Here is a 25,708-nt window from a genome sequence, read left to right as displayed (position 1 = left end):
AAATCACAGTACCTTCAAACACAAATGGTAGCCCTGGCTGTGTTCATGCATCTTGTTTTGTGTAGGCATCATCACATTCTCAGGTTGGAAACTGGTCTGGGAAACATGATTTTGATGCTCATATTGCATTGGCTCTCAGTCATTATTAAACTTTTCTATGCTTTCAAAACTGTCACTAATTCAGGTATGATATGGAGAAGAGACTGCACCTGCTGAGCTTAAAATCTTTTTCCATTACCTCCGTTGCATATTTTGAAGGTATACTGGAATTGCTAAAGAAACTCACTGGCAAATCTGTTCTGAATTATGACAACATAAAAAACCCCTCCAGTGAGTTATTACAATAAATCCTATCAGCTAAGGGTGCTAGAAAGTTACAGAAGAAAAAACCAAAACTGATGTAAATTCAGAGTTTCAATTCTATTAAAAATAATTCATTTCAGACCAGAGTAAAATCTTCAAATTTCACTAAAATATCATTTTTTACTAGCAAATGTGATGTCTAATATGACATTACCTTGTATCATATATGTACTGTGATATGATATGCAGCTGGCACTAACACAGCCCCAAATACTTGCATTAAAAGGTCTATTTTTAAATGTTCTGATTATCAAGTTTTCCATTTTGTTAGCAGTAAAAAAATAAGTTTGTGTTTCACCACTGTCATAAAAATGTGTGGGATATCACAAATTTCTTTTTGAGCAGCATAATTCTAGAAACTGGTTTGTTGAAGCCTTACATGTTTCAACAGGATACAGAATAAGCAGTGACCTTTCAAAGTGAAATGCAAATTGCCAAACATTCACAATTGTCAAATCATCCAGTGGAACATCCATTAAGTTCATCTTCAATCAGACTTCCTAAGAACTGCTTTTTCTCCATCTGGACTGCTACCTTTTGACCTTGGTCTGCAGCCAATTCTGCTCAGTAACCTTTACACCATGTTAGCTATTCCCTTTTCCCACCTGATCTCATTAGAAGCAACTCGCTTCCTGTTTTGTAAGAGAAATAGGAAATCTGCTCATCCAATCTAATGCTGTCCAAGACACTCACTGCCAATAAAACAATCAAGTTGCAAAATGTTAGGGAAATTGGAAAAGGCCAAGAACAACATTACAGAAAATCTGAAACTGTGGAAGTTAAGAAAAAAAATGGAACCCTGATAATTAAACAGCGTTATGGAACTGTTGTCACCTTTTCTTTTTCTTTTCTTTCATACACCCACTTGGTGAGAAACAGTAATTTAGAATCAAATGCTGTTTTCAAGGACAATATACCTATAGTTTGTTGCCCACAGATGAAACTGACCTCTTTGAGAAATCACCAAACTTCTGCATCCTACAAAAAAAGCCTGCAAGTCTCCAAATGCAAAACAAGGGCAGATATATACCTTCTCCATAAAAGGGGCTCCTGTATGCCTCCTTCTCCCACAGCATGTAGAGGACTAGCCCCTGGTGCTCTGGGTCCCCCCACCCTCAGCTCCTGGGCAGTGCTGAGCCAGCTGTTCTCTGGTCAGAGCACCTTGCAGCCTCTCCAAGCCCTGCTGTGGATTATCCTGCAATCCAGTTCTTCCCTCCAAGTGAGGTGCAGCCTAGTCACTGGCTTTGGATTCTTTTCAGAGTTATAACATTCATTTACATTTATTTAATCTTTTTAACTTCCTCATTAAGGATAATTTCAGACTATCCCTTTTTATCTCTTTTCCTAGTATAGAGAAGGAGTGTATTTAAATTCTGGATTTTTTTCACATACAGAGAATACAATTTCCTGTCCAGGTTTTCATGTAACATTTAACTAATCCTCTCTCCCCACAGATATGATGCTATAATGTTCCAGGTATAAGTTCCAGCAACCGAACAGATCAGGGCGTACAGATCTATACAGAAAACAAGAAGTAAAAATTATTTTTATTGACATCATTCTTTCATAAATACCACCTTGTAGCAGAAGGAGTAAAATTACAGAAGATGTGAATTAATTAACTGGATTAATTAATTAATTAGCTGGACTTTAGATAGCAGTCACGAATAACTTGGTATTTCTATTTAGGTGAGTCAAGGTCTGAAACATCAAAAAATCCAGAAGTAATAAAAACTATTTTGTAAAATAAAGTAGGTTGGACAGATAGGCAGAAAGTAGAAATTATACAGAAAAAAAAAAATAATTTAACTGAATCTGTTAACCTATGAGAAAACAAATTGATGGAAGAACATTTATTAATATTTGAAACAACAGAGCATGAAGCAAAGGTGTCCTAGAAAACAGTCCTAGCAGAAGGAAGATGAACTGGTGGACTTCATATTAGGCAAGACAGACATAAATTACTTGCCTTTTGTAATGGTTTATTTTAATGTGTTTCTGTCACAGTACAGTTTTGCTGTTACATTTCTGGAAGAGTAGCTGTTGCTGTTGAGTGGGCATCCAGCATGATTAAATGATTCTACCATTTCACTGTGCTACACTTGCCTGTCATGTTCTCAGCCTCCACTCACACCTTCCCTGCATGAATTCTAACCCCCAACACAAGGCTTTACCCTCCTGATTACTGATTTCCTCTGTCACCACTGGGCTACCTCTTTTAAAGACCTAAATTTGGTGAAGTCAGTGCCTAAAATAACAGTTTTCCCTGATCTACCCCCGCCTCATCCCTGAGAAACATGCACCTGTGCACATGCTAAGTGGCAACTCACACTATTGGGAACCTGCTCTACTTTATGTCTTTTCCACTACAGCAACTCTTTTAAGGGAAGTAATCTGTTTGTTGTATGACCAGTTGCTTTTGAGTTGAATTTTTTGCTGTTTTTGCAACTCACACGTTACAAAAGCAGTACAGGGAGGTGTGAGACATCTGTTGTGACACCCATCCAATAATAACCACACAAGTTGGGCAGCTGGAGAGAAAGCTGCGAGTGCTAGTCAGAGCGCAGCCTGTCTTTGGGGTAACTCGGTGTCTAGGAAACCTGCTCACTAAGAGATGTATTGCTTTCTGCAGCTTCTTCTGGGAGCTCACAGACACCCCTCAAGGCTGCCCTGTGTCCCAGTCTGAGGTGCTGGACTCCTTCAGGGACTGCTTAGGTCATGCAAGTCTTCAGGTGACCTTCCTAGGCTCTCAGGACCACGGTACTGGATGGCAACAGCTAGTGCTTAAAGAAGTAAATCCTGTGTAGAACCTAGATTGATACCTGTCAGACACTAATATTCTTTAGTAATACCTTCCTTATCTTAGCAAATCAGAGAGAAAAGGTGAGACAATATCCTCCCTCAGAAAACAGTGTTTTTTTCTATGCCCATTCCCCTCCCATGTCAATGTCATGGATTTATTTGGGGCATATGTTGCCTTCAAATTTTTAATGGGGATTTATAAACAGCATCTTTGTTGGTTGTTAGTTGTTTTACTTTTGAACTCAAGTCAAATTTAACAAGTATGGGTCTGACCCATAAGCAGTGAAGTGTATAAACCTTTGTACTGCAAATCATGCAATGAAGGCAGCAGTCCACATTTACACTCCAGAGATTACAGCAGCAAAGGGATGGTTCAGGAAGTTACTGCTTCCTTCCTTAAAGTAGGCAGAAGGTTACAAATTAATCTCAAAGGAGTTTGTAAGCCTCTCAAAGAGTTAATGAGTAGGTTAAAACTGCCTGCTTCTCTTATTTATCTGAAGGCCAGTTGGTCATGTAGTCTATAAAATACCCACACATGAAGATGAGTACAGCAGCGAGAGCTAGCAAACAAACAGCAGACAGCAACCAAGTGCTGTGTCTTCTGCTAAAGATGCCAAAAAGTCTTTTTACTTTCCTTCGTCTTTTTATGCTCTTACTTAGTTTCTCCACTATTTGCCTGGGAGTACTTTGCACATCCACGAATTCCTCCATGTGCAGATGTGGGAACAATAAGGTAGTGTTTTATTGTCTGTTAGCTCTGGGGCTCTGTCTCCTTGTTATTGGCATTTTCTGGAGCACTTTCCACGAAGTCCTGAAATACAGGGCCCTTGGCATCTTCATTCGAAATCCCAGCCACAGAGAACTACATGTCTGCACCATAGACAGGTATGTGTTGCAGATTAATTGGGAGGGAGGGATGCTATTTTTAAAACATACTTTGAGAAGAAAGAAGCAATACAAGGCTTTGACAAAATGCAGATCCTGTAGCCATTTTATTATTTTTCTGTGGAGAAAACTGTAGTCTGAAATTTTATTTGCTAGAGCAAGCAGCAATGTGTAAACAGCCATTCAAGCAAACAGTATTTATGGTAAGGCAGCTACATGAAACAGAGAAAATTTCAGATTTTCCAAAGCTTCCAAAGTCATGAACAGGGGTAGCAGGTTCAGCTATTCCAATTCCATGCAGGAGCATCCTGAGTTTCATCTCAGAAGACAATCTCAGATGCTGCTGTGAGGTAGGTGCTTATGTAGGTTATCAAAGTTGAGGCATGCAGGGGGCCTCAGATTCTTCATTATATGACTCCTGCTTAAATTTTACAGTCTAATTGTCCCTGCAATTTAAAAACCTCATAATATTCAACCAGGCCAAACACAAGGTCCTGCACCTGGGTGGGTGAAAATGGAAGCACAAACACAGACTGGGCAGAGAATGGATTGAGGGCAGTCCTGGGGAGAAGAACTCGGTGGGGGTGCTGTTGATGAGCAGGTCAGTGTGACCCAGCAATGTGCATTCACAGCCCAGAAAGCCAAATGTGTCCTGGGCTGGATCCAAAGAAATGTGACCACCAGACTGAGGGAGGGGATTCTGCTCCTCAGCTGGAGCACTGCACCCAGTCCCCACCTGGAGCATTGCACCCAGAGCTGGCTTCCTCAGAAATGCACAGAAAGGGCATGGACCTGCGACAGTGGGTCTGGGAGAGGTCCATGAAAATGATGAGGGGAATGGAACTCCTCTCCTCTGATGACAGGCTGAGAGAGCTGGAGTTACTCTGCCCAGTGACGGTTCCAGTGAGACTACAGCACCCCATGTACATGAAGGGAACTTATGGGAAAGATGGAGAGGGACTTTAAAAAGAACATGTAGTGGCAGGACAAGGGGGAATGGTTTCAAATGGAGAAAGGTTAGGTTTATATTAGATATTGGGGGAAAAATGATTTACTGTGAGGGTGGTGAGGCACTGGAGCAGGTTGCCCAGAGAAGCTGTGGCTGTCCCATCCCTGGAAGTGTTCAAGGCCAGGCTGGATGGACAACTTGGTCTAGTGGAAGGTGGCCCTGCCCATGGCAGAAACTGAATCATTAAGGTCCCCTGCCAAAACATTCTGTTACCCTAAATTTTGTTCTTAACAAGTCTGATGCTTTGAGAGAGAGTTTCTTAAACTGACTGGCACCAGGCCTGGCAAAACTCTTGAACATGGTCACTGGATATAAATTACTTTTCCTGGACTGTTATGGAAACTGTACTAGAAACGCTGACATTGCGTGCTCTAAAGGCACTCTAAAAGCAACATTCAGTAAATTTTGGTTAGATAAGCAGAGACATATCAAATTTATTTTAAAACTATGGAAAACAATTGCTATTGCAATAATAAATAACTTCAAATACTGATCTCATTCTCCTTCCAAATTAAACTTTACACAGGCACTTGTTAAAATACCCATAAGCATGAATGTTTGTATGCCATGGCTGGGAATTTTCATGGGGAAAGCTTGTCTTTGTAGAATGCTGTGTTTTAATAAAACATTTTGTACAAATTCAAGGTAAATTATATCAGTTATGCCTACTTTTTTGTATTAATATATTTCATTGCTACAAACACACTTAGGTGTCTGTTTACAACTAAAGCCTCATCTAAATTTTGGAAACATAATAGACTAAGCATCTAACCAAAGCACTTCACCATGGCCTGTTTCTTTTTGGTTTGCTTATTTTAGGCCTGACTTCTATCCTCCCTCTTATGAAGACATCATAGATCCTGAAAAACTGGTTTCCCCATTGTCAGTTGCCTCCACACTAAAACAGCAAGAATTCATCAATATTCCTCCACCTCCATATAGTGAAAGCAGTGCAGAATTTGTCAGTGAAACAAATGAGCAGGAACAGCCACCACCATACACATTATCTGTGGAGCAGCAGCAAACAGCTGACCAAGACCCAAACCCCAGAGGGGGGTTAAATTCCCATATATCCATGCCAGAATTCAGTTGCCAACAGGATACAGACTTCCAGAGGACCTCAGGAGGAGCAACACCTGTCAAAACATGAGACATGCAGCCAGCAAAATTCTGCATTTTTGAAGCAGGGAAAACTGGAAGAAGGTTTGTGCCAGTGTTCCCTAATAGTATGTTACTTAGGATGAAATTGCACAGGAAAAACATTGATCATTTGTGACTTGGAGTTGGAGGGGATATGTAAAAGTGCTCGGTATTTCAAATTAGAATAAATCTCCACAGAGACAGAAATGCTCAGGCTGTCTAGTAGAAGTCACCATCTCTGGCAATGGGAGTTTCTTATGCTGCAAATAAATGAAGCATCATGGCATTATCAATCTCAACTTGTGCTTCATAAGGAGTTTCCAATGAAAGCTGTCATTTTTTTGTTTTGAGACATTAACTGACTTGGGAAATCTATTAACTCAACTTTTGTCTGAAATTGGCAAATTATTTGTTGCAACTCATTATTTTTGTATTGTATGCCTTTCAAGTTATTTGTTTTGTGTGGGGGTAAAAAAACCCTGCTATTTTACTAGTGAATTTGTGAATAAATTTTGTATTTGAAACAAATGCCTTGTATTTGCTTATATGATACAAGGTGCCCACGATTCAGGATAAGGGCACAATAAAATACACCACCTAGCTACCAAACAGAGAGCTCTGGTTATATTTACATCTCCTCAGAGATGTATCAATTGCAGGAGGAAAAATTGTCTCTGAGTCCTCTGAGCCAATTCTGACTTGCTTCTGTGACAGCTCACTCAAGATTGTGGGAACTGAAAAACGCTGTACCCTGTTTCTGACACCAGCAGCTTCATAATTATACAACAAATACCAGAAAAAGGGCAGGCTTGGACTCATCATTCTTCTGTTACATGTATCCTTCCTCCCATAAAATCACTGAGGCAATTTTGCATCCAGGCCATTGTCATCTATAATCCCAGGTGACAAGAAAAATTTCATGATATTTCACTCAGATTTGGACTTGTAACGTTTACTGCAGACAGAATTTTTCATTTTGTGTTGGAAGTTTTGGATTGGACAAGATCATTTCGTCCAAGCCTCTGCAATAAGCAGGTACATCTTCAATTATATAAGGTTGATCAGAGCACTGTCCAACCTGACCTTGAATTTTTCCAGGAATGGAGCATGTATCACCTTTCTGGGCAACCTGTTCCAGGCTTTGCTACAGACCAGTAAGACAGAAAAGCTATCATACTTTCCAGATGTTCATGTACTGCAAGACTCCAAGTTAAGCATTATGGCTGTACATGCAAGCCATGGCCAGGGAACTAAAGCTGCATCAGTTTTGTCTTTCAAAGAATTGCATCCTTTATGGGAAGAACATACAGTTCCTCAGTTGCTGTAAGTAGAAAGGAAAGAAGAATAAAATGAGTTGGACAAACTACAGAGGAAGAAAAATCCTTTGAAGACAAGTTGGGGATGAGAAAGGTAGTGAAGTACCCAGAGGGAGAAAAAAGAGTTCCTGAAAGAGACAAAAGATATAAATATGTTTCAAAGTGACTGAGAAGCAGCACAGCACAGAGAACAACAAAAATCAGAGGAACACACACGTTATTTTCAAAATAGCTGAAGAGAGGATCTGCTTGAGTGACCTCGCTATGGCCTTTCCTCCTAGCATTACCATATCCATCCCCCAAAATCTCTTGCTTCTTTACTCCAGAGTCCCAGATTCTGAAGGCAGCTGGCACTGCGCAAGTATCAGTGTAGGCATCAATTACTGCAGATAAAACAGATTAAACAGGAGATATTCCTTGTCCTTTGCATGTTTAGCTTAATTTTTTCCCCATGGAAATCTAACTTTTAGGTGATATTAAAGCAAGACAAAAACAGTGGGAAATGGTTGGGTCTACAGCTCTAAGAGTATTGCAGGAGTATCACTGAAGTTTGCTCTTTGAGTGGTTTGCTATAGGAAATGCATTCAGAGCATTTCCACAAAAATTTACGGACAACCAGGAAGTTCTTCCTTTCTCCCAATTCCACAAAAGTCCTGCAGTGCCCCTTTTTAGTGCCAGCCCTTTGCAAATGTTGTGAGGTCATAATGGACCAAGAAATGTGAACCTAAGATAAATGCATTTTCAACTTGCAGTGTGCCAATAAAGTATTTGATATAAAAAAGTTACCGAGCTAGTGAGAACATTGGAGTTTTTACCTAATATTTTGATACAATCTGCCTTTAAGTTTCTGTTCAATTAATGAACTACTTGAATATGAACTTAATGCAATATGGCATGGGCAACAAGCTAAAAAATGTCAACAATCTTAAGGCAGCAAAAGGTTTTAAATACTTCACTTTTGATCATACTTAAGAGCATGAATTTATTTTTGCCAAGAGTAGCAGCTAGAAATTTTACATTCAAATGAATTTTCTTTGGGTTGAAGGATATGAACTGGTCTAACTAAAACTTCAGAACAGAATAGATTCAGTGCATTGACAAACAACTTCCTGACACTAGTGACTAAGAAGCCAATCTTGGCACTCACAACAATGAAGAAATGCATGGCCATGTGAAGGTTTTTGCTGCAGGAATCATGAGACAGTGAATTTAGAAATTTGAGAGGAGGGAGAATAGCAAAGAGCAGAAGTGTCTGTGCAGAGCAAACTAACATCTTTAGAGCTGCTTGAAAGAGTCAGACAGGTTCTGGCCCTGGAGAAAAGATGAGTCCAGGACAGCTGTTTAATTTTCAAAGATCACCTCCTTTAATCTCAGGAATCATCCAACCTGATATGCAGAGTTCAAACAAAGGCAGCAAAAAGCCTACCTGGATGGCCAGAGAGCTCCTGACTAAACTCGGAAATAAACAGGAAATGTATGGTAAGTGGAAGTGGGAACAGCTGAATTAGGAGGAATGCAGGGCACTGTTACAATCATGCAGGGACGAAATGTGGAAAGCCAAAGCTCACCTAGAGTTGAATGAGGTGATGTTGTGGTTCAAGATCAGCAGGAAATTAAGCTCCAAACAGTCATTTCCTTTCCCCACACCCCCTCCAGTGAGAAAGGGACAAAAAGACAGAGATTATGGGTTGAGCAAAAATTTACTGTAAAAATAGTAAAAATAGATAAGGAAAACAAACAGTAGCAGCAACAACACTAATAATAACAACACATAAAAGAGGGTGATTACATGCCAAAAATGCTTATGGAAGTCCAACCTTGTTGTTACCACGCCCAGTGACATGCAGCTTTTCCTGAGACTAAGGAGAAAAATGGCAGGTATTACCCCATCCCTGGTGGCCGTGCAGTTTTTCCAGAGACAAAGGAGAAAAAGGGTGGACATTCCACAGCCAATGCAGAGGTTTTTGTCCTGTGCTCAAGACAATGGAACTCAATGATGGCCAAACCCCCCAAGTCAGTCTGCACTGATCTGCCCAGACCACACTGACTGCGCCACTCTGTTTGGCACTTCGCTTCCACGGGTAAAGAGGAAACAAAATGTCCTTCCACTCTGCCTTTTCTTCTACCCAAAGCCATGCCCTAAAGCAATGGCACAGAATCAATCACCTGTACACATCCATAGGGCTTCAGCCTCCTTGCCCTACCCACTTCCCCATCCCAGCAAATGCAAAAGTAACTCTACTGGTCGAAACTAGGACAGATGAGAAATGTGAAGGGTAATGCAAAAGTTTCTACAGCTCCATGAGTTAAAAGATGGCATAGAAAAGGCTGAGGTGCTCCATGCCTTATTTGCCTCCACCTTTACTGGTAAAAGCAGCCTTCAGCAATTGTAGGCCTTTGAGACTAGAGGAAAAATAAGAAGCAAGGAAGACTTACCTTGGATGGAGCAAGAAACGGTCAGGGAGTACTTGAGAAAATACACATCCATTAAATGGCTATGGATGGCATGCACAGAACTTTAAAAGCTGAGTCATGCTACTGCAAGCTACCTTCTATTGCCTTTGAAAGGTTGTGGGTGACCAGGAGTGGTCTCTGAGATAAAAGCAAGTATCACTCCTGTCCTTAAGAGAAGGAGGATCTGGGGAGTTACAAGCTGGTCAGCCTCACTTCAGTTCCAGAGGAGGTGATGGAGTAGCCAATCCTGGGAACCCTTGCCAAAGCCAAGGACAAGAAGATGATTAGGAAGAGGAAAGATTTATGAAAGGTAGATCGTGCTTCACTTGATGATGTTCTACAATATCGAAATTCAACAAAGGGAAGTCCTGCCCTTGTGGATGAACAAACTCAGACACCAATGCATGCTGGGGCCAGTGGGCTGGAAAACAGCTGCACAGAGAAGGATTGGGGGTCACATGCTTAACAAAAAGTTGTCAACTCACCAGCAACTCGCCTGTACAGCAAAGACAGCAATGGACATCCTGAGCTGCATCAGGAAAAACAGCAGCAGCAGCCGGAGGAAGGTGATCCTTTCCCTCTGCTCAGCACTGGTAGAATTAAGATGCATCTGGGTCCAGGTCTGAGCTTCCCAAACACAAAAGAGAGGGACATTCCAGAGTACCTCCAGCAAAGGGCCACAGAGAAAAAGAGACTGGAAAATTTGTCATACGATAAGACACTGAGAAACTTGGGAGTATTTAGTCTGGAGAAGGATCTTGAAGACCGTACTGATTTTTAGAAATACTCGGTGAGAAAAAAAGAAGTGTATGGACTTAGGTTCTTCTCAGTGACAGGACAAGAGGCAATGAGTACAAACTGAATCACACGAAATAATTTAAACACTCCAGAAGGTTTTGCTACTGTTTTTTTTTTCTTTTTTTTTTTTTTTTTTTTTTTTTTTCCCACTATGGGAGCAGTCAATCACTTGTACATTTTGCCCAGAGAGGTTCTGGCACCTCAGCTCTTGAAGACAATCAAAACCAACTACACATGGTCCTGGGCTGCTTCCTCTATTTGACTCTGCTGTGAGCTGGGACACAGACTAGGTGATTTTAGTCCTGATGGAGTAGATGGCCTCTTCCAACCTGCAGGATTCTATGATCCTGTGGTTCAGGTGAGTAGTATACTGTCTTCCAAACTGTCTCTGAACACAGAGAAAATATGAGGGTTTAGGAAACAGAATTATCCAAGTACATGTAAGTGCAATCAAAGCTGAATAATACAGGAATCTTGCAACTTCCAGACTTGAGGAAGCTGCTAATTAAACAACCGCACAAAAGGGTGTGGGTCTTTGTCACTGTGCCTAGACACATAAGATGAACTAAGTATTAATAACAGTTTTTCCTCTGCTAAATGTATGGTCTGGTTTTAGAAGCTTTGCATCTTTTTGTAAGTTCACATAACTTGCTTTTTTCTGTGCATTCATCTCTCATGTTAATAATTAAAAGACCTCAGAGAATGCAGCACACTCCATGAGATGGTGGCTACAGTCCTCTCCCACACACATCAGACATAAAGAGCTGTACTCGAGCTTTCCAAATTTTATTGATCTTCCTGCAGAGAAAAACAACTAACTGGTGGTATATCAGCTATATTTTATCAGTATCACCTATTGCCACAAAAAAGGGATGGTGAGTGGACTTGGGATTAGGCTACTTCTACAAGTCTGCTGCTTGAAAGTTATTAAAAACCACACACAAACAGCCCTTTTCTCCATTTCAGTACACAGGCACAACTAATGTTTCTCCAGCCCAGGACAAAGTCAATGCAGAGACTTTAAAATATGTCCTATGTCTATGATAACTGCCTTCATGAAAGCAGACTGCCATTTACTGCAGCTCTAGGGACAACTTTCTGATAAAAACACAGTGTGTTACTTCACAGTCTTCATCAGTTCTTGAGTCTTCCCACTGCATCCTGAAAGACACCTGGCTTCAGTACATCTTACTTTTCAAACTACGTTCTCCCCATTCCAGAAAAACTTGGCAAATGGGATACTCCTTAGTATAAACAGCTAGTTCACTATGTAACCAAAAATAATTTCATTGTCAGAGAACATGTAAGAGATTTTTTAAATTTTAGTGGACTGACTTCCAGAATGTTCTTTCATGCAGCCCAGTAATTTGAACTGTCATAATCAGAATGTGTCTGTGCTTGACCATGGGTGATCAACTAGTTAGGAGATTATCATCCTGCACCTAGATAAGTTTAATCTCTAATAAATACAAAATATTAGATAAACAAGGTTTCTGTGAAGATGAGTGCTCTTACATTTTAAAACAGATGTACAAACTGTGTGAGAATGTCATGGTCAAATAAAAGAAAAGTCTTTATGAAAAGAAATAAAATCTTAAAATCTCTTTTGATTTGTGGGAACACTTAATGGTAAGGTAGGATACAAAGTGAGAAAATTCATATCTCATTTGTTTAGAGTCAATTAAGTAATGATGTAATTGTAATAAAGGCAATTTTATTAGAATGCTTGAAAGTGCAGGATGTCTTGTCCACAATTACGTATTAGACAAATATACAGCATTACTCTTTATTGTATACTAAGTGCCACAGCCATTTTTTGACAGAAGTGTTGAAAGAAATTTAAACCATTTCCTTTGCTGCAATATTATATAAATTGTACTAAAATTTGACAACCACAAAGAATTGAAATACACTGCAAAGAGGCAAGCTGCACAAAGCCACCTTGACAAACGATACAAGTGGCCTCATCATTTCCAAGGAAGCAAAGCTTTCAAGCAAATCACATGCATAAAGTGTTTGTGCTCTTTTTCAGCGCACTGTATTGTAGCTAGAACTGCTATAATCATTTCACAAGCAGAAAAATGCTGATGTCCATATCCCCAACAGCCTTCTCAGATCTATGCCGGGAATGTCTCTTGCACTCCCCAGATTTTTACTGCATGATCCACTGTTACCAATACTCTAATAGAAACCGTGTCCAGAGGGTGAATCAGACTAATATTTCTATTCAATTGATTAGGGTTTGTTTAAATCCTTCTCACTAGTTTACTTTGTGGTAAATGGAGCATGAGTATTCCGAAGACTTAAAAAAACTTCTGCAACTCTTTCTTAAAGAATTGCTGAACTTACAGAGATTATCTTTCAAACACAGTAAGCACCAGTATCATCTCCTGACGTGAGGAATATTATGGAAGACGGTCAGATTCCATGCCCGACATATTACTGGAAGGACAAAATCAGCTCTATAGCACAAAGGTCTCCTTTTGGAGGAAAACAATCAAAGAGTCAAAAAAATAAGGAAAATCTAAAGGCACAAGTCACATTGATATGTTTCAAAAGCAGGGACAAAAAAGTATGGAATAACCCCATCTTTGGAAGCAAGTGTAAGTGTGTATACAACACTGCTATCAGCGTGCATCTGTGAGCAACAGGAGAGGCCTGGGAAGAGGCAGGGAGCCAGGGGAGGAAACACACCCCATGCAGAGCTTAGCACATGGCCCAAAGACTCAGACATGCTCTCTACACCTCTTCAGAAACCTACCAAACTTGCCAGAAGGTGACAAGAATCCCAAACAATACTCGCCAAGCATGTCTTTGCTTTGCAACTCCTCCCTCTCTCCCCCAAATTGAAATTTCTCCAACTTTTATCATAGCATTCAAAACCAAGCAGTTGTCTTTTTGGACTACATTACTGGCAACATTTGAACGCTAAGGCCTCTTTCTTTGGTTATACTGTTATCAGAAATTATGATACTGCAGGTAAAACAAGTCGATACACTATTGCATTTGGAGATCAATGCAAATGATTATGCTTAATGTTACACTGAATTTTTCTTCCCACCTAACTTTTAAAATCATACAAGGCACAAATGGCTAACAAGTTTTAACAAGGTTCTGTCTTCTCCTTGCTGTTCCTCTTTTGGCCCTGGTTTAACAATCTTCTGTGGCTTCAAGTGATGACAGTGGGTCCCTTTCGTCCTGTCCTCTCATGAATCTGAGATATTTTCAGTGCAATTGCTATAAGAGGACTCAGCACAGCCTAAAGATGAAGAAATACATTGAATTACATAAAGCAGAAACATCAAAAGTCATCTTACATTTATAAATCCTTCTTTTAACTGTAAAATTATGCAAAAATAATAGTAAATAATATCAAAAACTGACACAGCTATGGTGTCTATTACTGTTATACTTGACACAATGCAGTATCATGCTTAGCATATGTTTTACAAAGTGTTACATTGATTATACCTAAGCTATGCAGAAAAGAGAAACTAATAAATAAATACTGTACTGATCATGTCTCTGTGTAATGGGAAATGTGGAGCTCTTTGAAATCTGCAGTACAAAACAACCCAGAAATAACAGAGGTAGACTTGTTTCTATTCTGATGAGGACAAGCCACATAGATGATATTTCTTCCTAAATACAGTTAATATGTGAAGCTCAGTGTCAGAAGGTACTGTAACAACTAACTACCTTAAGAGAATTCACTGAAGTGTGTTTCAACTAATACCACATGCAATTGTATTAATAAAACACATTACAACAGAACGGTATGAACTTTCATGTTTCAGGCTACAGACCTTATTAAACAGCCATTTATAGGCCTAGATGGGTGAGTACAGATGACAACTATGATAGTACCACATGAAAACACAATTTTTAACACAGCAATTGGATCTTCTTTCAATTAGCTAAACAATTCACAAAGATAAAATGGCAGAACCAAGTTTTGTGGGAAAACTTTCTTTTCAGAGACTCATATATTTGGTTACCAAACTAACTCTTTGACCCCTAGAGATTTCCCACAGCTGTCCCTTTCAAATAAACTAATTCCAGCTTCACATACATTAGGTTTGAGAATCAAGTGAAACAGAATGGTAATTCTGGAGAGCTGAAATTTACAGATATCTTTTTATAAGCCCATATAATCAATACTTTGAATCTGCTTCAGCCACCTAACAGTTTCTGAGAGGATGAGGTGTTTGCTTTATTTATGCAAACAGTCAGCTAAGCCAAAAAAGCAAAGCGACTAACTGTATAAGCAGAGTCATGAAATAACACAATGAATGCCACTGGTGTCAAGTGAGTTTATGATTAAGCTCAGCTATGCACAAGTGTGAGCAGTCTGACATGTTATTGTTAAAAAAGCTCCATATTTGTAGATATCTATCTACTGAATAATCACTGAAGCAGAACACAAGCCTATTAAAGTCAAACATACTTAGAGAAGATTAATATCTAGAGCACAAATTCACATCTGTGAGCAAACTCTGCGAAAGTAAATATTAAAATGTGCCAATTTATAAGGTCTGGATGAGACTAAAGCAAATGAAGTTCTCCAGCACTCCTCTAAGAAACTTCCTTACTTAATCGAAAAAGTACAAGAAAAATTAAAAAGCAACTTTCCCAACCCACTTTACTGGACCTTGCTTTCTTAGACAACAAATGCACTCTGAATTAAAAAAAAAAAAAATCCAAAAACAACACTTTACACAATGCTGGAACAAAACCCACAATCAAATGAGTTTTTGTGACATCCATTTACAAAAACTGTTTGGCTTGCCAAATGATTCCAATTACTACCAAGTATTCTGCTTGTTACAATCATGCTCCTCAACAGAGAAAGTCCTTTTTTAATTGTCTTTCCACACTTCAAATTAATTTTAATACCTTTTTCACTCAAAATATGCAAAAAGGCAAAAGTGCATCATATCTGGAATGGCAAGAACAGGATAGAATAACTAGGACTATATATGCCTTTTAAAAATTCCTTTACCTCTGCCATGAACAGTTTACATTTCAGTTGCAAGTGATAAATCTCAGCCAACAACCACTTACCACTAATATTCCTCTAGAAAGACTTCCATATCTCAAGGAGATCTTTTTAAAAAGTATTCTTCATTCTGTCTACTTGAGAAATTGTAAAACTTTACTATTGAAATTACTCTGTATGTTAAATAGTCCATTTATCCCTTGGCAACTGCTCAGGACATATGGCATGTCACACTTAGAGGAAATTTAAGAATTGAAAATTGAAATAACTGATTTAATCAGAATCTTGCTTTAGTAATCACAGACAGAAGTTATATCTCTAAAAAAATAACTGGGAGGAATGATTACAGGAAAATAAATCAAGCAAGCAGATATCTTACATCAGGCAAATGCAGACTAAAATCCTTTTGCTTGGGAATAAATCTGTACCAGAGCTGTCAGACATGTATCATTCCTGCTTGGGACATTAGCAATTTTCCTCTCTGTGATCTTCTAAGAAAATTCCACACAATTTCATCTCTTCTAATCACAGTCTCAGGTAAGATTTGTTCCATGATGCATCTGGTTTATCAAGAAGTGAGGAAGAGCTGAAATGTATCATGCATGCTTGCATGTTAAAAGCTCAACATGTGCCCATACATCCTGCAGAGCTTCCACCATAAGGGCTCAATACACAGCTCAGCACAGCATGCTTACTTTGACCTTCCATTCAAAGAAAACCAGAAGTCTTTGGAAAGGTTTATGCTACAGCCACCTCTCCTAAAAGATCTAAGTGATGTAGTTCATTGTGAAACAAACTGAACTGACTCTGTAATATCCACAGCACTGGTGATGTTCAATTGATTCAGCTGAGAAGAACACCTTCCACAGAAAAAAAGGAAACTGACCTCTCTATTCTTGGTGTATGGTCTGCCTGTTAATTCAAACAAAATTACAATAGAGGTCAAGATGCCAGTTGTTCTGCCTCTGGCAACAAAGGAGGGCTGGCATGAGGTATGAAATAAACAGAAGGAAAATGGAAACCCAGTGGAACATGAAGTCATCTATGTTTGCAAAAGATTAGTTATTTTCTAGTATATCCAAAGATCTTTGAAGGAAGATCAGTTTTGATCAACTAATTTCCTTAATCCATGGAATATTTTATAATTAGCATCCCATGATTTATTTCCTTTGCAGTCCCAGTTGATTTAATATTTCTTCACTCTACAGTGTGATTTTGAGAAGAACCTGAAGATAAATTACCTGAATAGCACAAACATGCTGCATTATCTAAGACTGTGCTCAAACACATGCAAATTTCCACATTCCATGTGTCCTCTAAGAAAATCTTATGAATTTTAATAGTAATGGCAAAACTTTTACTATGGTCCAACTCCAGCCAGCAACTAAGTACTCTGCAGCTGCTCACTCACTCCCCTGTCCCTGGCAGACTGGTAGAGAATTGGAAAAATGTAAAACCCATGGGCTGAAATAAGCACAGCTTAATAGCTGAAATAAACTAAGATAGAATAACAAAATTAATAATAAAAGGAAAAACAATAAGGAATAAAATCCAACCAAACTCCCACAAGTGATGCACAATGCAAGCACAATACAGCCTACCACCCACTGACTGATGATCAGCTTGAGCTGAGCAGCCATCAGCCCCTCACAGCTTGATACACCGAAATGATATTCTGTGGAATGGAATATCCCTTTGGCCAGTTCAGGTCACCTGTCACAACTATGGTCTCTCCCAGATTCCTGTGGACTTCCTCACTGAGAGAGCATAGGAGACTGAAAAATCCTTGACACGGGTTAACTTCTACTTAGCAACATCATTGTGCTATCAACATTATTCTCAAAACAAATCCAAAACAGCATTGTACCACCTACTAAGAAGAAAATTAATTGTAGCCACATGAAACCAGAACAATTTCATATTATTTTTATGGACTGTACTGTATGTTCTGACAGCTAACCAGAGCCATGCTAAAACCTCCAATGCCTCAAAAGTAAACAGAGAGACAATAATTATCAAACAAATGCACTTGTGCTTGTGTTTTATGTGTCTTGACAGAACCATACAGATTCCTATTATTTTGACCCAATTAAGTGATATAGAACCGAGGACTTCTGGGTTAATGATTTCAGTTCCCTGCACTTGGAACATCTCACAACATAAACAATAATTTTTTATAATCACTCATATATACAATCACATATAACAAATTTTTTTCATATACAAAAAATACCCTGAAAATCAGGGTTTTTCCCTCTACTGCTCACTGTTCAAAACTCATTTCAGAAATTCAGTGTTTTTTTCCTTTGTAACTGGCTTACCTTTTCCAACAAAAACACAAAGAAGCAACTGCTGCCCCAAAATCGTTGCTAGGCTGCTGCTAATCTTATAATTCTGTAGCTAACTAGCACATTGTTTACTAGTCTTCAGCAAAAATAATTGCAGTGATAAAATTTGTGATTCACTGCATCCTATTTAAAGAGTACCCAACACAAACAGTACACAAGTAAGGGAACTGATTGATGTAGTTTCCAAGCCACTCTTCATTATACTTGAAAAGTCACTGCAATCTGGGCAAGTTCCAGGTGACTGGAAAAAGGGAAAAACATTGTACCCACCTTTAAGAATGTTAGAAAGGAGGAATACTGACCCAACAGCCTCACCTCTGCCTGGGAAGCTCATGGAACAGATGCCCCTGATCTGTGCTTGTGCAGGGCAGGGAGGTGATTCAAGACAGACAACACAACTGCAGCAAGGGCAGGTCCTGCCTGATCAACCAGTGGCCTTCTATGATAGGCTGATGGCAGTGGACAAGGGAAGGGTTACAGATGTCATTTATCTGTCACTTTACTGTAAAGCTTTTGTCATTCACAGTATCTTTCTCTCTAGATTGCAGAGAGTTGGACTCAATGAATGGACTGTTCAGTGGATGAGGAACTGGTTTGACAGTCACATCCAGAGGGTAGCAGTCAATGGCTCAGAGTCCCAGTGGGCTTCAGGGACAAGTGCTGTCCCTCAGGGCTCCATATTCAGACCAGTGTTATTAAATATCTTCATTAATGACATGGACGAAGGGATCAAGTGCACCCTTAGCAAATTTGCAAATGACACCAACCTGAGTGCTGCACTTCACACACCTGAAGGATGGGATGCCATCCAGAGAGATCTGGACAAGGTTGAGTAGTGGGTTCATGGGAATCTCATGGAATTTTTAAGACCAAGTGCAAGGTGCTGCACCTGGGGTGGGGCAGCTCCAACTATCAGCCCAGGCTGGGGTGGATCCAGGGATGGTCAGATCAGAGCAGCCCTGTCCAGAAGGGGCTGCCAGTGGGTGAGAGGCTGGACATGACCCAGCCATGGCACTGCCAGCCCAGAGAGCCAAACGTGTGCTGGGTGCATCCAGAGCAGAGTGGGCAGCAGGGCCAGGGGGATTCTGCCCCTCTGCTCTGCTGAGACCCCACCTGCAGTGCTGCACCAGCTCTGGGCTCCCAGCAAGGGAAGGATGTGGAGATGTTGGAGTGAGTCCAGAGGAGGGACATCAAGATGAACAGAGGGATGAAGTACCTGCCCTATGAGGAAAAGTTGATAGAACTGAATTTCTTCAGCCTGTCAAAAGAAGGCCTAGGAGTGACCTAACTGCAGCCCTCCAGCACTTGAAGGGATCCTACAAGAAAAAGAGGAACTTTTTACAGAGGCATGCAGTGACAGGGCAAGTGGAAATGGATTCAAACTGAAACAGAGTAGTTTAGATTTGATACTAGGAAGAAATTCTTTACTATGAGGCTGGTGAGACACTGGAACATGTTGTCCTGAAAAGCTGTAGATGTCTCATCCTCCATTTTCAAAGTCAGGTGTGGATGGAGCTCTAAGCAATCTAGTCTAGTGAGACATGTCCCTGCCCATGGCAGGGGGTGGATTGGAACTAGATGAACTTTAAGGTCCCTTTCAACTCAAACCATTCTATAATTCTGTGACTCTATGACAACACCTACTTACTGCTGACAGAATTCCCACAATAAATTATAATGTACTGTAAACAATGCAAACGTCATCCCTTCCTAGAAATGCTGTTTTTTGAAAAGGGAGTTTTTTATTCATTCTCTTTAACATACTTCACTGAAGACTATCAAGTGTTCTCCTGGGAAATGTTTAGTTATTTTTGTACATTGCAATCTAGTAAAATTTATGCATCTTGAAGTCCACCATCTGCCTGTCGGATACAATCTATGACCTTGTTGCTTTTAATGCACTCATGTTGCTGGCAAAGCATGCAGCCAAGGCAAGGAAAGAGAAACAATGGGAACTGTGCAATACTATGCAATGAGAAACCAAATTAATTTATTGTATTAATTGAAATGAAACTTCTACTTATCCCAGATCTTGTGCACATGGCAGGAGATGATGAGGGTGTTTATAGTACCATGTATTTCCTGAGGCAGTCTGGATATTGAAATGTCTAGACAGGCACTGTATAAATGGAGGAAAGTCCCTGTAGCAAGTTTTAAGGCAATGATGTTTCTACCCCTGGGATTCAGTAAAGAATATCATGATCAGATTGCCAAGGATGCTGTGATCTGTAACGCACAGAAAAAAAATCCCTTCTAGCCTTTTTTATATCCTTGGGAATAACAGACCCTTGGTGTGCTAAATAAAAGATCAAACTCTGATATCTTCAAGGGCAGTCATAGGCCCTACCAGCCTGCTTAGGATTGATCCCCTGAGGACCTTCCCCTGCACCCTGCCCAAGGACCATTACAGCCTGTTCCAGGTGCTGGTGCCTGCCTGAGCTAAGCTGCAGGACAGCTTGTCTCCAGCCTTATCTCTGGCTCTGCTGCCTGGGTGTACCTCAGCCCCACACTATAGGCAGCTTCTTTCCCTAAAAGGCTGCTTGGATATATGCTGTATCTTGTCTCCGGTTATGATTCTGACCCTGTCTCCTGAGTAGGTCCACATTGCTGCAGTGTCTCCAGCTTTGTCTCTGGTACCATGTTCTGCTGCCCCAGATGAACCCTGAACCTGATCCATCACTTGTTGAGGGCGCTTGTTACCAGAGAGCTGCCCTGTCCTCTCACTTTCCTGCTGTAGGACTGTCCCCTGGACAAGGGGGCACTGCCTGTGGTGCAGCAGGTCTGGCTGCCTGGCTCCTACTGCCTTGTGCAGCACACCCATTCCTGCTGCTCCCTAGACATGGTCTGTATTGCTGGTGAGACTTTAGGCATCTCTCTCTTCAAGCAGAACAAAGAAGAAATGTAACAGTAGGGCAGCACATTCCTCATTTTCTGAGGAAAACCACTGCTCCCCCAATCTAGTCTCTTCACAAGTAGAAAATTCACTGAGAACCTCTGTTGTTTTCCATTCTCATTCAGAAGAATGAATGTTAAACACTGAATGTTCACTGTAGGTTACTTAGAAGGCACACAAGACTAAATTCCACCAGAATATTACTTGTCTTACAGAAAATAAAACAACCCGTTAATGCAGTAACAATTCCACTTCAAAATACTAATGCTTATTTGCAATGAAATAGCCACAAGTTTAGCCAGATAATGCTGCCAGTACATCTTCCATTGTTTTCTAGTATTTTTTGCTGAGTCAGACAAAAAACAAGTTCAGATCACATATTTTGTTACATATCACAAGGTTATTTAAGTCCACTTCAAACCTCTAAAATCAAGTCACAGTCTGTCTCTTACCATGACTTACTTTCATCTGTGCCTTGTCTGCACAGCATGAAAAACCATATTTAAAATAGTCAGTGCAATCACAACTGATGAACAATTTGTGCTGTAACAAAATTTGATGTAACTGTGGTGCATTGACCTTGGCTGGTTGTCAGGGGCCCAGTAGACCACTCTATCACTCCCCCTCCATTCTGCAGTGCCCATGGTGCCTGCAGAGCTGTTTCTCATAAATACCCCCTTCTTCCTTTCCTGCTGCTGTTGCACAGTCAGTTTATTACCCTGCTTATGGAGGTTATCACAGAGGGGTACTGCTTGGTCCTGTGGTGGGTCCATCTAGAAGCCAGCTGGAACTGGATCATTTTAACATAGAAGTCGCTACTAGCAACTTCTCATAGAAGCCACCCCAGATACCAAAGCTTTACCATATAAACCAAGTATACCAGCAGGTGCAAATTGATTTGTAGCAGTGTTCCTCCCCAGTCAAAACCTATTAATGATCCTGCTAGCTGGGCAAACCTGGATACACAGAAAAACATTAAAATTGCTAAAATATGGTCCTTTGCTGGAGCTTTAACATTTTAAATATCCTATCCAAGAAGTTACTGAGGATGCAAACTTTTACTTTACAAAAAAGCAAATAAGTTTAATAGATCGTATCTCCAGGTATGGGATCTGCAATGTTTCCATGACAACTGAAGCACTTTTCATGACTGATACATGACTGTTTAATAGCATAAGAAGAAGTTCACTAAGTTTATGGTCAGAATCTAGTGAATCATCAACACTTATCTAGGGTTCAAATTCATTTGACAGCATATTTGTTTTGGTAGATCTGCATTTGCATTCCAACCATGAACACACAACTACATGAGACTTAAAACTACAGGGTTTTGATTTACTACAAGCCAAATGCTTGACTTCTTCTCCATGAAATATCCTTAGTGCTCTCTTGTATATCACACCTTAAAGAACATATACTGAGAAGAACCTGAGAGTGTAAAGTGTGATTTATTTTATTAACTGTATAAGGCATCTGTTGGACAACCCAGCAACTTGCTCTCAATCTTCACTCTTCATAGGAAAAGGTCTGATTATAATATAAGACAATTCTTAAACAGCTGCAAGTATTTCCCTTACAAGGAATCCCTATATTGTTTAGACTCTGGTATCCGTATTTCCTAACTGTACCCTAATTGTAAGGAATCCTTGGGATGCCTTAACTAACTTGCTCTCAGATAATCTCCTTTAAAAATGGTTATCTTATTTTTAAAATATTGTTCTATAAATCAAATCACAACTCCAAAAAAGTTCTGAAAAAAATTGGAACTAGAATGACTTTTGTTAACAGACTTGAAGTCATTGCCCAGCGTTTAACATGAGACATCTCAGCCCTTGACACTCCTATTGTGTTAGATATTACACCTATATATATTAAAATTGCTGGTCTTCCTCAAAAGGTGCAGAGGTTCTCAAAAGAAATGACCTACAAAGACAGTAAATGGGTCAAAGCATTGAGTGGTGCTTCTGATCAAAGATGAAAATCTACAGCCACTGCTATAATAGAGGCAATGCTTCACTTACTGACTTACTACAATGCTATTGCATTACCTGTGGCTCCTTATTGTGCTGGCTAGGATCCTTTTCATAACTCTCAGCATAGATCCGCAGAGTAGCTCTCACATGACTAGAAGCACTCATTCTGAAGATGAGTCTGGAAGCATCTGAAAAAATAATCCGCAGCCCCTAGGAAAGGAGAAGGAACAGCAGATATGTAAGTTGACAGTACCTTTACAAATCACCATTCACTGCTCCAAAACAGAAGTGAAAGGAAGAGTCATTTGGATGCCATTCTGCTTTCCCCACAACTTTGGACAACTCACTCATTACTCTTTTTTCTCCCCTGAAGACTAGAAATTATGTTGTACATTCTCTTCCATTCCTCATAACAAATGCTCTCTTATTGATGTTTTTATATATTTTACTTGATTTGCTCTTATTCTGCATAGCAGAGAACAAAATCAATGACCTGAGAAATAGGTATAAGATCACTAAAGGAAGGTGACCTAAGAAACAGCTAGAGAGCCTGGATCAGAAAACAGCTGTCAATAGCAAATACAAATGACAGGACCAGTTGCTACCCCATAAATACCATTAATACATGAGTACAAGAATTTCAGTGAGTCTGTAGTACAATTTGGAAAACTTTAGGTGTTAATTAATTTCAAGTACATTAATTAATGCACATTAAATGTGTGTAATAAAGATGATTGATTAATTCATCAGTCAGTTAAAAATCTGCTCTTTGCTGCCCTCTTCACATCTCTTTTTTTCTTTTCTCCTCACCGCTTTTGTACTGCATATATGAACACGTTTTTTAACAGACCACAGACCATATTCTTGGATCCACAGTTTCTGTACAGGAAGACCATTAAGGCCAGAGGACTAAATTACACAGATAAAGAGTTTAACGTTACAATATTCTACTAGCTGTGCACTAATACACATTCTAGTTCTTTTTCTGTAAATGGTACCCTTAGACTAAGTGCTACCTCTAATAAGCCACTGAAATTTTCTTCCCCTTTGTCCTTTTGTTATCAAAGGTCTAGTGCACAAACTGAGATCCTCACTACTTCAGTTTCAAGGGCAGCAAACCATTAAAAAGAGGGAAGAGGGAAGAGAATTAAAAGAAATGCATTTTATTTTTCCAGTTGCATTGGTGGCTTGATGTTGGAAATGCAGTGTGTCAATATTCTAAAGTATAAGTAAAACCTAAGTAAAACCTTTGTTTCCTCAGGTACTTGCCAAAGCATCTTTGGCACCAGATAATGCATTGTTTGATAAACACAGAATAATGGAATGGTTTGGGTTGGAAAGCACTTTTAAAGGTCATCCAGTCCTGATGTCATCACATCATCATGTTGATGGCAGTGGGCAGGGACATCTTCAGCCAGATCTGGTTGCTCAGAGCCTCATCCAACTTGACCTGAATGATTCCAAGGATGAAATCCAAGCATTCACCATCTATCCAGACAACCTGTTCCAGTGTCTCACCACCTCCATCGAAAAAAAAAGTCTTCCTTATATCTAGTCTAAATTTATTCTTTTCGTTTAAAGCCACTACCACTTGTACTACCGCATCAGGCTCTGCTAAAGAATTGTCCTCATCTTTCTTACAAGCCCCCTTGAAGTACTGAAAAGTCACAATAAGGTCCCCCTGAATCCTTTTGTCTCTTAGTACAATGGCCAACTTGTACCTCTCATCCATACAATTCAAATTTTACACAAAAATGATACTGGTCCCACTCCTGGCTCATGCTGGACCCTCAGGAGCAGCATTGTTATATGCTGATATATGAAAAACACAGTACAGCTTTAAAAACTAGAACAGTCTTCAAGAACAACAGAATGTTTCATTTGATTTTAAGTCTTATTACTGCAGTGTGATAAACAGTACTCATAGATTTCAAGAAACAGAATTAATTAGAAGCAACAGTCTGTGTGTATTGTTTGCTGCCTGTTTTCTCATTGCTGTGTTTGTTTTCTGAATATGTTTTTTATTAACACTGAATAATGACTATGTAGCCAGCTTCTTATTCATGAGACATTGCTGTTACACTGAATGTAAATCTCTATTCCCTATGTTCTGGGGAACAAAATTTGGAACATGCTCCTGAATACTCAGTTGAAAAATCTGCACAAAGCCTATGATAGTCTGAAAGAGATATTTGCATTTAGATTATGAACCAGCTACCCAAGCAAAATGGCAGCAGATAACTGTTGTTTCATTTGCATAGATCAATATCCTCTCCAATTAAGTGTGATTGAAGAATCCCACTGAGGCTGCAGACATACAAAGCTATGAATGTGTCCTTGTCAAAGGACAAACTGGTTGAACTCTACTCTGAATAAAATTGGAGCTTCTCCCTTTGAAAAGACATGCTTGCTGGTTTTATGGGCTCCCTTTCAGAGTCCATCTGAAAACAAGCCAAGTCATGTTTCTCTGTTTGTGTTAAATGGTGATATGATTTGCAATTATATTCCCATACAGAGTAAGTGCTTTGAACAAAAAAATTAAAGTGTAATGAAAATTCACTAGCTGCTTTTTAAAACTACAAAGGTCACGAGTCAGCCATGCCTGTAATTTTCCACTAGACTTAGAAATGACAATATCCTCATATCTTGTTTCAGTAGTAATATGCAAAAAGAAAGTAGCTCAGTGGCAGACAGACTGCTTATATTTTCTGGATGCAATGATGAATGG

At 39.7% G+C, this 25,708-nt stretch overlaps 2 protein-coding genes and 1 long non-coding RNA gene across 3 annotated transcripts in view; 2 read left to right on the top strand and 1 right to left on the bottom strand.

The window, feature by feature from the left end:
* The first annotated feature begins 2,791 nt into the window (after positions 1 to 2,791).
* TMEM252 (transmembrane protein 252) lies at positions 2,792 to 8,255 on the top strand. The gene is made up of 2 exons (XM_079330063.1): positions 2,792 to 4,050; positions 5,879 to 8,255. The coding sequence occupies exons 1-2, from the start codon at positions 3,701 to 3,703 to the stop codon at positions 6,207 to 6,209; spliced, it is 681 nt and encodes a 226-aa protein (XP_079186189.1). The 5' UTR covers positions 2,792 to 3,700; the 3' UTR covers positions 6,210 to 8,255.
* LOC306814214 lies at positions 8,256 to 12,940 on the top strand. The gene is made up of 2 exons (XR_013777116.1): positions 8,256 to 12,070; positions 12,126 to 12,940. It is a non-coding gene; the product is annotated as an uncharacterized lncRNA (long non-coding RNA).
* The window catches only part of PGM5 (phosphoglucomutase 5), a 67,395-nt gene continuing 54,226 nt past the window's right edge, over positions 12,540 to 25,708 (bottom strand). Inside the window, exons 10-11 of the mRNA XM_079330035.1 lie at positions 23,056 to 23,190; positions 12,540 to 14,026 (exon numbers count right to left, since the gene is read on the bottom strand). Coding sequence (XP_079186161.1) covers positions 13,937 to 14,026; positions 23,056 to 23,190 — 225 coding nt within the window. The 3' untranslated portion in view covers positions 12,540 to 13,936. The remainder of the gene's footprint in view (positions 14,027 to 23,055; positions 23,191 to 25,708) is intronic.

Source organism: Erithacus rubecula, assembly GCF_903797595.1.
Source record: "Erithacus rubecula genome assembly, chromosome: Z".
NCBI lineage: Eukaryota > Metazoa > Chordata > Aves > Passeriformes > Muscicapidae > Erithacus > Erithacus rubecula.
This window is presented reverse-complemented; position numbering and strand designations above follow the sequence as displayed.

Coding starts and splice junctions, on each gene's coding strand:
- TMEM252 (XM_079330063.1), top strand. CDS start 3,701: ATGAAGATGAGTACAGCAGCGAGAGCTAGCAAACAAACAGCAGACAGC. Junction 4,051..5,878: donor CATGTCTGCACCATAGACAG/GTATGTGTTGCA, acceptor TGCTTATTTTAG/GCCTGACTTCTATCCTCCCT.